The sequence below is a fragment of the Charadrius vociferus genome, unplaced genomic scaffold, assembly GCF_000708025.1.
Source record: "Charadrius vociferus isolate BGI_N301 unplaced genomic scaffold, ASM70802v2 scaffold315, whole genome shotgun sequence".
NCBI classification, from domain to species: domain Eukaryota; kingdom Metazoa; phylum Chordata; class Aves; order Charadriiformes; family Charadriidae; genus Charadrius; species Charadrius vociferus.
Genome location: NW_009648453.1, coordinates 1,518,929 through 1,531,473, shown reverse-complemented (window position 1 = coordinate 1,531,473; position 12,545 = coordinate 1,518,929). Strand labels below are relative to the sequence as shown.

Genomic DNA, 12,545 nt, shown 5'->3' with positions numbered 1-12,545 from the left:
AAAAAAAAAGCTTTTAAAAAAACCCCAAAAAACTACTGCAAGATTCTGTAGTGAGGATAATTAGACAGTGAGTATGAGGTAGCTTGTCACTTCAAAGTGTGAAAACAGCGATAGCTGAAGTTGAACCCATCACAGCTGTGCTGCTCGTGGGCAGAGAGTCACCACTCAAGCCCCACTGATTCCTCTGGGAGAGAAGACACAAAGCCACGGCACGCGGGGCGCGTGCCCTGCCAGGGCAGAGACAGTACCTGCACAGTACCTTTGAGGGCAGGTGGGGTGAAGACGCTCTGCTTCCTCTGCTTGGGAGAGGCGCTCTGGGACTGGGGAGGGACAAAACACAGAGAGAGGTGGTAAGAGACGGGCATGGGGAGAGTTTTCTGGTCATGGCAGCTCTGGGTCTTGCTCCACAGCTGCTTGCAGAGGGTGCGCACCCCAATCTGAGAAGTTTCTAAGAAAATCATGACTCCCAGGCAAAATAGATGCAATACTACCGAAAATTACCCTTCACTCTAGAAAAATAGTTAAGCATAAAATTAAGATGGCCTGTGCTTGTAACAGCCAATGTAATTGATTCTCATAAGGTAAATGAAAGTTTACATACATTAAAATAGTTGCAAGATTTACATTAATCAATATTCCAATTAAATATAGTGTAATGAATGATTGTATGTACATGTAAGGTAATATTGAAATTATGAATATCTAAATTTTTACATAAATAAATGGAAGATTCCTCCCTCCGCACTTTCTCAATGTGTTCTGTTACTCCTAAAATAATACTTTCAGCAACCAGTCACTCAACCTTTAACTGGGTCTGATTTAAGTGATGTATTTAGACACAGTTAAACTTTTTATGGCCCCAAAATCACACCTATACACAAAAGACAAATTATTCCAAAGAAATGGTAGCAAAATTTTCATATAGAGTAATAGTATATAATTATACAATGTATATTTACCAAATTCTAACTGGAATACATCCCAGTGCTAAAGCAGAGCAACTTTTGCAAAATGAAAGCAGTTAAATTGGTGTCCATATTATACCAACATGAAATATGTCCATATACAAAGAATAATAAAACTATATAAGGTAGACACATAGCTAGCTTTTGAAGACATAAGCACCATATCACAATCCTAAGAAAAAAGTTTAAAAAAAGCTGTGTGTAGGCAAGCTTTATTTTTTTCTCTAATCAATTTGTAGTTGCATCTGGTCATAACACTGTTGTCTTTTCCCAAATATTTGCTAAAAATGCCTTTTTCCCTGAGTACTTTGACCGGTATATAGTCTGTGAATTTTAATCAGATCTATTTCTTCAAGGAACATTTGAGACAGCTCTTAAAAAAACCACTTTCATATAAGTATGACCAATCCTATTACCTTACTTTATCACAATGGATGGAATGATAACATTTATAAATAAAATATTGTCTTCTTTTGAAAGAGAAAGCTATTTATAAACACTGTGGGATAGGTTGTTGATCCTCACCCTAGTAAATCTTTATAAGTCTGTATTTGAGTCCAAATTTGAACCAATCAATACCTCCTGCTGCTATTTAAAGTGCTGCCTGCTTCTCTGAGCAATGGCTGAAGGAGAAAGAGATCAGGGAATTGCAGGAGCTACGCAAGGGGAGGTTAGAAAACGAGATTGGAGGAGCCGACTTCTAACTCTTCTGCAAACAACATCAATGCACTGCCTGCTGTGGGCTTGGCAAGTGATGGGAAGAGAGAAGGGTTTGCAATGCTTTTGTAGACCAGCAGTGATCCACAGACCCAAAGCGATGCTGGATGCGCCAGGTTCGCTATGATTTGCCAGGGCACGGCAGCAAGGCAGAGGGCAAATGCCTTTCCCAGTTCCCTGCTCCAGGAAGAAGGGAGAGCTGGCAGAGCTGAGGTGCAACACAGCTTTACACAGTCCTGGTTTGAAAGGGATGGGCCTTAACAGGCTGCATTACTGAAGATGGCATGACAATGTAAATAAAACACTAACTAGGATGAATCAGTGAGTTTCAAAGGGGTTTTAACAATAGGTCTATTTTAACAATAACTATGTTTTAAAAAAAAATATTTCACTTACCTCTGCCTGCGAGATGTTTGTTCTCTTCTCGTCTTTTTCTGGCGGAAGAAAAGATACGGAAAGAGAAAAGTTAGTACAAAAGCATTTCTCAGTGCTAACCCTTGCAGCTCTGCCCTGAACCTTGCAGCACTACTGTAAATAAGAAATTACCCTTCTGATTTGCAGCTATTCTTTCTTCATTGTGTGCCTCAGAAAACCCGAGGCCCTGATTAGCATTTAGACATAAGCACTACATATAAAGCCCTTAACTCCCATTTTTTGTCTGCCAATTAACAGCAAGCGAGGGAGTGCGTTTAGCAGCAGGTCCTTTGGCCAGGCTCGCAGCAAGGCTCTACAGTCAACGGTGGCCATCAGGATACGTGGCTGCCCTGCCCAGGGACGGCACATGTGCTCAGACAAGGTTTGTTTGCCAAATGGTACACAGCAAACTCACAAAGGGCTCTTCTGGACTCCAATAATAATCAGTAAGAACCTCACCTCAGCCAAGTTATTAATATACCAATACTGGTGCTGAAGAGCACCTAGCAGTTACATGTAAAATTAGCACACCAAAGCTTAACAAAATCTAGTCTTACTCTTAATCTTAAAAGTTTCATTACATTACTGGTGTAGTTCCAGAAAAGACTGTGAAATATTTCCCAGTACTGCTTGGTTTTGCTGCCTTAATTTGCTTTGGACTATAGACATGGCAGAAATGGTCAATACAAGAGATTTCTAGGGAAAACAAGCACCTGAGAACCTGTCTGAACTAAGTAAAACTGCAGGGAGCAGAGGAGGGTCAAGGATCTTCCTAATCATTGCACTTAACCAGTTTGTGCATGAGATCAAATTATTTTTCTACTGCTGTCTTGATGCAGTTAATGGTCAGAAAGTGCTTGCCTTCTAATGATGTTTTCCCAAATATTTGCAAAGATCACATAGGACCTTTGATGCACAGTAGTTTTGAGCTCTAAAATAAAATGCTATTAAGAACAGAGACATCAATCTCTCCCTGTACCAACTCCCCTTCTAAAATTTTCCACTTGCAGATATCACTGCAACTTCCACTGAGGTGTGGCAGATCTGTAAATATAGGTTTGAGGGAAGAATTAGGTCTATATAATATCACTTCATCTAACTTATTCTCTAGATATTGGCTGCTTGTGGTGTGCTGTGTGTGAGGGGAAGAGCCAGTCCAGGCAGATCGATTGCATTTTCTATTGTATTCTTTACTGTTGCATCTGTGCATCTTACAAACATTAATTGACTTACTGGATTTTTCAATGTATATATTTTCCATTACCTTTATATGAAGACATTCCCATGACTTATACTCAAAGTTAAAAAGCATGGTTGAAAACTGTGCTGATTACTAAAGCATGGTTCCACAGATACAGAATTAGACAGGACAATCAGGAGGCCAGTTCCTGCCATTGACATTTGTATGAACTTTGGTAAGGTGACTAATCTCTTCCTTGACTTCCCTACCTGTAAATAACTGCAGCAGTACCTATTTAAGTATGGCAGTGTCTATTCTCCTTTGTAAAGCACCTTGGGGTATGAAGTTAAGCTGGCTAAATGGGTGGTTATTTACATGCTTGTAATCTTTCTTATTAGCTGTATACCAAACAGACACGGACTTCAATGATTCGACACTGGATTTTTATTTTTTTTTTTAGCTCAGGATCCTGGATTTAGTTTAGAGGCTTAAATTTGAATATATCAGGAACTTTCAGCAGAGAACAATGAAAAGTAAGTTGTGTCCCATTCCTTCCTGAAACTCGAAACTTGCCCAGATTAAAAATATGTTTTGTAAACCCAAGCTGAGGCTTGCATAAGGAGCAAAACCTGCAAGCAGCAGCTTTGTTGGTTTTGGGGTCTTGTTCCTAAGGATGTGCCCAACTCTAGCCCTTTGGGCTTGTACTTTTAGTGTTTTTAGTGGGGTAACATTAAACCTACCATAACTGGAAAGTTTCCAGGCTTTCCTTTCACCCAGCAGCCCGTACATGACAGGCAACTTTGGGAACAAGAACTGGTCCTGTATGGAGTTAGAGAGATCATTCATATCCAAAGGGCAAATAGTGCCAATGAATAGTAGCAGACAACATGGAAATTTAAGAATGATTTCCAAAATCCCACAAACAAATGGACTTTCAAACCCAGTAAACAGAGATCAGAAATGAACCTTAAGGACCAAAAGAGACAATCCTGAGGACATGAAGTCTTTCAAGTGAGTTGTGAGATGAAGGAAAAGTAGAACTGGTTGGAGATGCAGTTTGGTCAATGGTACATTTTGGCATGCATTTATTTTTGAGGACAGAAAGACCATTGCATGCTTATTTTTGACAGGCATTTTGATAGAAAAGACTCAATGGAGAATATAGATGTTTAAGGAGACATGACAAAGAACAGGAACAAGGGAAGCTGAGATTGACGAGTGCCATAGACTGAGGCAGAGGGTAGAAAACAAACAAAAATTATTTCTATAGAGGATGAGAAAATGATGAAAGGCAGGAGATACACAGAAGGAAGAAGGAAGTGCTTGCGTGTAGCTGAGGTAGTAATGAGAGACAGGGACAGGGGGTTATAGCAGAAGTAAAAGAGGAAATTTAGTGATGACAGAGAACAGAGCTGCAGTGCAGTGTGGGCTGGAGCTCAGTCAAGAGCTCTTTGCCTGGGGAAACACTTAGAGCCATGTTGGTCTAAGTGAAGGATTACATTAACAATTGTGTGAATATTCTTCCTTGGACAAATAGTGTGTTTCCAGTGTAAGTTAAAACACTTTGAAAGCAGTCTAAATAAATTCATGAAAGCATGTTCTTGTAACAGTCTTAATAAGAAAGTGTCTTTGAGAGACTCAATGAGTGTAGGAATTGATGCTCTTACTACACCAGGTCAGTTCTGGCATCAAGAGTTTTCACGTAGAAAATGTTTGAGACAACAAAATTAGTGTTGAGAACGGAATGTACAAGATAAAAAGAACATCATAAGTTAGCTACTGCAAATTAGAAATATCCGCCTACCCAAGTCAAACAAGCCACACATTTCTCCCCACCCCTTAGATCCTTCTCAAATCCATTGACAATTAGAAGCTGAATTTTTTTACTGAACTCTTTGAGCATAAATTCCTCTTCAGAAGGGTCAGGGAATAAACAGAAACTAAATCACAAATATCAGATTGTGATATGATTTGATTCAAAGGAGAATATGAAATCCTTTGTTTCTCAACATCCTTCAGTTCCCATTGACTACTGTGCAGTCAGGATTCTGCTCACAAAAAATCAGTTATACAGAATGAGAAATTTCCTTATAATGTTTATAACTAGGTAATTATATCACAGATAATGTGAATTCAAGTGATCAGCTATTTCTCTCTTATATGAAACAAAACCCAAGCTCTCAGTAGATAACTTCTCCCTACAGGTTTGCTCTCTTTTTGGGACCAGGAGGGAAGAAGTCTTTTTAATGATGCTCCATTTTCGTCCCTCACAGACCATAACATTGTTCACAGAACATAATACAGCTGCATTATATTCCAAATCTGAACATATGGCATTTTTCCAGTTTAACTTATTCTTGGCTGCTCTAAATAGCTAACAGGAGTCTAATTACTCAAGTCATTTCTTGACAGTTTTTGTGGTTTTCTTTTAAAGTGGTATAATAGAAATCACGTGAAGAGCTGAGAACAGATTTGTACATACCCGAGCCACTGGAAAGTCAAGGTACATAAAAATAAGACTGGAGCTTTGTTTAGAGGCTTTTTACACCCTTGTTGAGGAAAAAGCAGTTGAGGACTTTCTCCTGTGCTGGGTAAATAATGTCTGAGGCTGGTGTAACCCTTACCTCATGTAGACTGGAATAAGACCCGATTTCCATCAGTCCAGATGTGTACACAGACCTTCTGAAATGAAGACTTATTTCTTTAAGGAGAGACACTTCTGAAACTCCGTTTACCTGCACAGAGTCTATTTTAGCATTACAGCTCTAATCTTCAGTCTTTACCCAGAACAAAATCTCACCCACTCACAGGGAAACCTGCAAGATTTGGCCCAGCTGAAATATGGAGGAAGAAACACCAGGGAATTTGTCTCCCAAATGCTCTTGTTAGCAGAACTCTTTTGAAGGTTTATTAGCACATCCACACAGCCAAGCCGACATAATAAGCTGAGCTACCCCAAAGGTGTCATTATATGAAGTCAGAAATGAACCGAGCGGAAGGATGCTGGATATAGCCAGGATGACAACCCCTTGGCATTGCTGATCGCCTTTCCTGTGAATCTCCACTCTTGGGGCAAACGGCATGACCATGCAGGGGGAAGTCTTATGGTGGTTTTACAGTAGGATCAAAATTCATCTGTCTCTCTTCTCCCACTGGATAATGTTAATGCACTTGGAACAGCTATGCAGGGCAAGAGGTGACCTATTTTAAAAGACTTGGCCTCTGATATCACCCATGGGCTCTGCAGCCGAGTCATCCGGCAAAGGCTTATCTCATCCAGCTAAGTACCCGGCTTTCTTTCCCCTTGGCAAGAGCAAATAAAAGCCTTTTCTGCAGGGTTTTAGTCAGGCACTGAAGGAACAGAACCAGTCAGAGAGGCCAGGTTTTACACAAAAGAAACTCAGTAAGAGACTGGTATAATTGTTGGAGAAAGCTTCATGTAGGGAGTTTGGAATTTTCCTTGGGAAAACAAAGCTGAGGAGTTTCAGATAAAAATCACAGGGGGCTGATAGGGCTTTGGATTTCGTTAGTTTTTGTCCTAGTGTTTAAATTTTCCCTTAAAAATAATAAACACAATACTCTGTAGTTGCTCAGATGATGGAAATAGTCCATGAGCTGCATGTCTACAACAGGATTTAGTTAAAGAATGATTTAAACAAGAATAGCTTGAATCTGAAAAAAATTAGCTTGAAGAGAGACTTTAAGGACACAATGTCACTGTCAGTCTGGAGCCTTCTTATAAACCTGCACCCACCCCTGTATAAACAGTGCCACTGGAGAGAGAGCAAAGGAGATGAACAGAAGCACAGATCCAGCCTTTCACATGCAAACTTTAGTGCAGGACACCCCAAGCTAGAGACAAATCAGATGATGCCACTGCTATGAAATAGTTCAGCCAGTTTCATTCCATTATTTCATGTCATTTGTTTTGATGAGATGTCTCCATGGCCAAACAGTACCGTGTCCATCAGCAAAGCTTTCTCTCTCAAGAAGTGTGAAAGAAATGAACTGATAGCTGACTTCTGATCCATATGCTCAGCGATGACATACAGTTAGAAAAGGGAAATAACTTTCCTGGCTCTGGCTCCGCTTAGCCATCTCCTGTGACAAAGAGGAGGGTGGCTCTCTGCTCCTGCTGCGGGGTTGGGGCATATTTGTGTGCGGGGGCAGTGGGCGGCAGAGATCTGCTCCCGGCCTTGCACTGTGGCAATTGTGCAACAAGGCAGGCCACCTGTTTCAAAAACTTACCTTTGAGTGGCACAGGTCCCCACAATTTTAGGAACTCAGAAAAAAACCAGATAATTTTCCAATAATTCTTCATTCTCCTGCCACTAGTTGCAGGCAAACCTGAAATTTTCTGAAAATTTGGTTTCAGTCATTTCACGTTTTGATTTCTTCATCAGTAAAATAAGAGTATTCTTAAATCTACCAGCTTGCCTCACTGGTGTTTGGCCGCGAGCGTTTGCCATTGGTATTTGTAAAGCAAGCCCATTGAAATCTGATTTAGAAATTGACCGTCATAATTTTATTTTGAGTTTTTTTTCTGTTGTCAAAACTACTTTTCCTTTCCTCTAGAACACAAAGTAAGATCAAAAAATCTTTCATGCTCTGCTTTTGCCAGAGTTCTAGCTGCATATTTCCAGATCAGCTAGCGTCTCATCACTTTTTACTACGCCACTGAGGTAAGAAAAGGAAAAAATTCCAAAAAGGCAAACTTAAAAAAATGCTTATGTAGCTAATCATTTGACTTTTGCTGGCTGGTTTTTATTTGCCTGTATCCGTCAACGAAAACTCGACTATGGGTATAAATGCAATTACATTTAATTACAAAAATATATCCTGGTAAGCCCTCCTGGCATGAGTATATGTTTCTGAAAACCTTCACATTGCAAAAGCACCTCATTAAACTGCAGTATCCCAGCTGCCGTGGTAAACGTAGCTGGAGGGTCTGCTCCCCTCTTCAGTCAAGTGCTGACAAGAGAGTGCGTACGTTGTGGTTCTGCTGCATCTCACACACTAATCAGCATCTAAATTACTGCCTGACCCTTTAGGGAACACTAATAACAAGATTTGTATAGGAAATATTAATAAAAACATAGGGGAGAGAGAGGACTTTGCTATATACACAAGCATTTGCATGCTTATTCTAGCAGGCGTTTGCAGTTAAGGTATGAAGCATGGAAAAGGTCCTGGGGAGATCATAGGGTAGCTTTTCCCAACTAGGTCCTGACTGTAACCAGCCCTTTGGAGTTCACTAAAATGCCACAGGCCAGATGAATCAGCTGTTTGGACACTTAAATTTTTCTTTCTAGGTAAATTAGCCCATTTATATTTACATAGCTCTGTATTTCCCACCTTTAATATTCAAGTAGCCGTTACTAGTACTGGGAGTAGGGGCAGACATCCCCTCTGTTAGACCAAATCCTGCCTAATGGTGCTCAAAGTCAACCTCTACATGAAAAGAAATCCTCACAACACACACAACAGCATCCAATCCAAACAACATCTATAGCTCTGAATGTCACACAGACAGTATCCAAGGACCCACTTTCAACTGCACAGCCACAAGAATATGAAATAAAACCACCTCTCAGAAGTTACACAGATCAAAATTCTTTAAAACATACATTCTGAGGCCATAATCTGGTTGGAAGAAACTGGAGACATTACAAACCTCAAATGTGAATCTAAACATATTTGTTTACACCACACAAGTCTCAGAAGGAAATTATAGTGCCTGAATCACAACCTTGTTATTCTGGTTTCATGCCAGACTCATGGAAATCAGTCTAGTTTCACTGGCATTAAACTAGAATGTAATGGTGACGTATCAGGTCTGCAGCATTACCACAGAGCAGTCATGAATTATTACAACAAGCACAAAAAATCATCCCTCTGTGAAGCAGTTTGTTTTCAACTTTTCATTATCCCTCCCTATGACACCTGTTAAATATAAATACTAAACAAATTCTATATAAGTGCCATGAATCAAATATAGCTTCTCAAAATATACACTGAAAGAGAATTAAGATTTAATTCTTTATTTTCTCTCTTCTTATTAATAAGGACTGAGTTGTTATGCCTGCCTTCTTGCAGTTACGCTTCTGCCTGTCTTTGTGGTCTTCCCACTGCTGCCAGCTCGGTCAGGCTCTTTCTGAGATTGTCCTGTCTTTGAATGACAGAACATGAAAATGGCTTTGTGGAAAAACCTGTCATGAAAAAATCCTTCCATGCAGAAGTTTCTTTTCCCCTTAGCACAAGAGGCTCTGTTCTGTAGCCCTGTTCCCTGAGAGGGTCAGGTGAGCGTGGAGCAGACCTTCCTGACATAAAGTCCCTCATCCATCATATGGGGACAATTACAAACTTGGCAGGTCTTCCCAGAGAAAGTAATCAACCCAGGGAGAAATATACTTGAAATAAACATTCTGTTTGGATAACTAATGTAAAGATTGACTCTAAATCACAGTATAAACAATGCTAGGCTCCAAGTCGCTTTCTTCTAGTTGGTTTCTAAGCAGCACAAACTCCTCTTTGCTGAAGCAAGGAGAGATGGCTTTCAAAGAACAATGGGCTAAATAAGAGCAACCAGGAGGACTTAAGTAAAAGTCTTTTTTTTTTTTCTTTTTTTCTTTTGATCTGTCAGATGAGACATTTTCTGGACCCAATATAAATCTCTTACTAGATAACCAGGAATGAGTCTGAGATAAACTTCTCATATAATTTGCAGCTGACCCATGTGGACTTACGGCATCAGAGCTGGGAGAAACCTCCAGCAAGACCACAGGGTGTCACTGTGTGCAGAAGCTCCAGGTCAGGGTCTGCCTCTACATTACTTCAGAGCTCCCTTAAATTAACTCAATCCAGAATAATATCATTTAGTACAGCAAATTACTACTTTCTACTTCCAGCACAACCAAGTTAAGCTTAATCACCAATCTGCACTGCCTGTTACGCTCCGACCCCCCGCAAAGAAGAGTTCCATCACTGCCCAGCTCAGTGTTGCTCCAGCCAAAATGAGTCCAGCACAGGAGTTCAACACATGTGGAGGGCTGCTCAGTGCAAATACTGTGGCAAATAATCTACAGTCTGCATCGGCAAAATAAATCAGGCAAAACAGAATTTTTGAGGGAAGTGAGAGACAGAAAATGATTTTACTGCTGACTTTACTAGGCCATAAGCAACAGGAAGTTTTGCCATTGACTTAAAAGTCAAGATTTTATTCTAGATATATAGGATGAGGTAAAAAAAAAAGGAAAAAAAAAAGGAGAAAAAAAGGCAAACTACTTTCTCATTTAATGAGCTACTTCTAGAGTTAGTGCAACTGGGAAAGAACTTCAGCCATATATAAACTGGTTTCTTAGTCAGAACTCTCACGTGTTATCTAAGTAATGACAGTCACATTAATATTCACTGCATCTTTGAAAATCCAGGTTAATTTGTTCACCTAAGTAAAAATAAGTGAGACAGACTGAGGAAAAAATGCTGATTGGTGATGTGAAATGTAAAATCCTTGGCCTCTGGGGAAGGTTGATGGTAAACTGAAGTCTCAAAATGTGCAAAGTAAGACTTAAAAGATGATACGCATATGACTCTCTTTTATGCACATCTATTTACAATGATTCAAATCTCTCTTTTAGATTGAAATATACATAAGAAAAATTCCCTTATTATTGAAACAAACAGATGTAAACCAGGGTGACACTGATTTTCTGGCGTGAGCCAGAAGGGGAATGCGACAGCCAGCGTTTCTGGGTGCCCCAGGCAATGCCGGAGGGCCAGACTGAACTACAAGAAGACCTTGGAAAAATAGAAAATCTCAGAGATATGAAAAAAGGCAAAGGACAAGGACTAGAAAATAGACCTAAAGCACAGTGTGGTGTCTCAAAGTTTGTCCAGCTGTGCAGAAGGTGAACTTGCCTCATTGCAAGTTGATATTTTCACAGGGTCTCTTCTAACACAAAAGCAGATGTCAATAAAGTTTACATCTTTGCTGCATGGAGTAAGGGCAGTTTCCACACTCACTGTATAACCTCACCTGGCCTGGAACCTGACAGTGAAAGAAAAGACTCGCACAAAGGAAATAGGGGGGCAGTGGAAATAAAGACAACTTTGGAGAGGTTAGAGGAGGGCCAGAGCTGTTGAGTGACTGCCAGCAAATACTCAGAGAAACGGGTTCAAAGAGCAGAAATGTCCCTCTGAAATGAATTTGCCCAAGTAAAACATACTGCCAGACTACTAAATATTTGTACATAATGGCTACTGTTTTACCAAATGTTATCAAAGCACTTACAAAAAACCATCCAAAAAACCATTGCATAGCTTGCAATTACTTTGTCCATTGACTCAGTCATAACAATGTATCAGTGTGTGAAAAGACTTAACATGTTCATTAAGCATTTTCAAATACAGAAGGAAGGTAAGTACCTTGAGAAGACAGTTACACAGAGTTGTGAATTCATCAGTAATACTGAATAGTATTAGTAATGTGTTACTTTCCAGCTGCTTGCTTGCTGTTATGTTCAGTCTATGCTCAAATGACATATTGAAGATGTTGAAGATTTAAATGCAACTGAGGCAAAGATCATGAAGAAAAACCCATGGTTACCAGAAATATAATACCAGCTGATCCCCTGATACACATTTAAACCAACTCCTAATAGCTCTATGTGCAGGAATCAATTGTGATGGAAAATGGCTCAGAATTGACCCACCGATTGCAATCTTTCTATCGGAGTTACAGCTGGAACAGCTATCACTGCGAGCATCTCTTTTCTTGGTTGTGAGCCGTAGGAGTATTCTAAGCTCTAAAATAACACCCAGCAGCAGCAGCAGCAGCAGCCAAAACTAAAAAAGTCAAACATTTCTTAACATGCTATAGCTCATAAAGCCATTTAAAAAAAATGTAGATAAACAGTTGTGTATTGTACATTCTGGAACGTGACATTTGCCAGGGGAGAAGAAAATGAATACAAAACAATAAAACTCTTCCTTAGCCAGTGATTATTATTGCTGCCTTTGCAGTTTCCTTCCTTTTGGAATAATACCGCAAGGATTTCGGTAAGAATGTGTTGTAAAGCTAGTCCTGGCCAACTGCTCGCGGTTTGCTTGTGGTTAGAATGCACACGCATAAAGCTCCTCACATACATGTGTCATCCTATGCATGAATCAAGTGAGCTACTAATACTAGTACTTCTTGGGGTTTATGACCCCTTTTACAAAAAGATGATGCAAATACCAGTTTTATAAATTCATTATTTGGTTTTCTAAGC

The 12,545-nt window shown here is 39.8% G+C and overlaps 1 protein-coding gene across 1 annotated transcript in view; it reads right to left on the bottom strand.

Moving 5' to 3' along the window:
- Nucleotides 1-12,545, bottom strand: part of PPP1R1C (protein phosphatase 1, regulatory (inhibitor) subunit 1C) — a 55,932-nt gene that overhangs the window by 31,093 nt on the left and 12,294 nt on the right. Inside the window, exons 3-4 of the mRNA XM_009885618.1 lie at nucleotides 2,079-2,116; nucleotides 260-320 (exon numbers count right to left, since the gene is read on the bottom strand). Coding sequence (XP_009883920.1) covers nucleotides 260-320; nucleotides 2,079-2,116 — 99 coding nt within the window. The remainder of the gene's footprint in view (nucleotides 1-259; nucleotides 321-2,078; nucleotides 2,117-12,545) is intronic.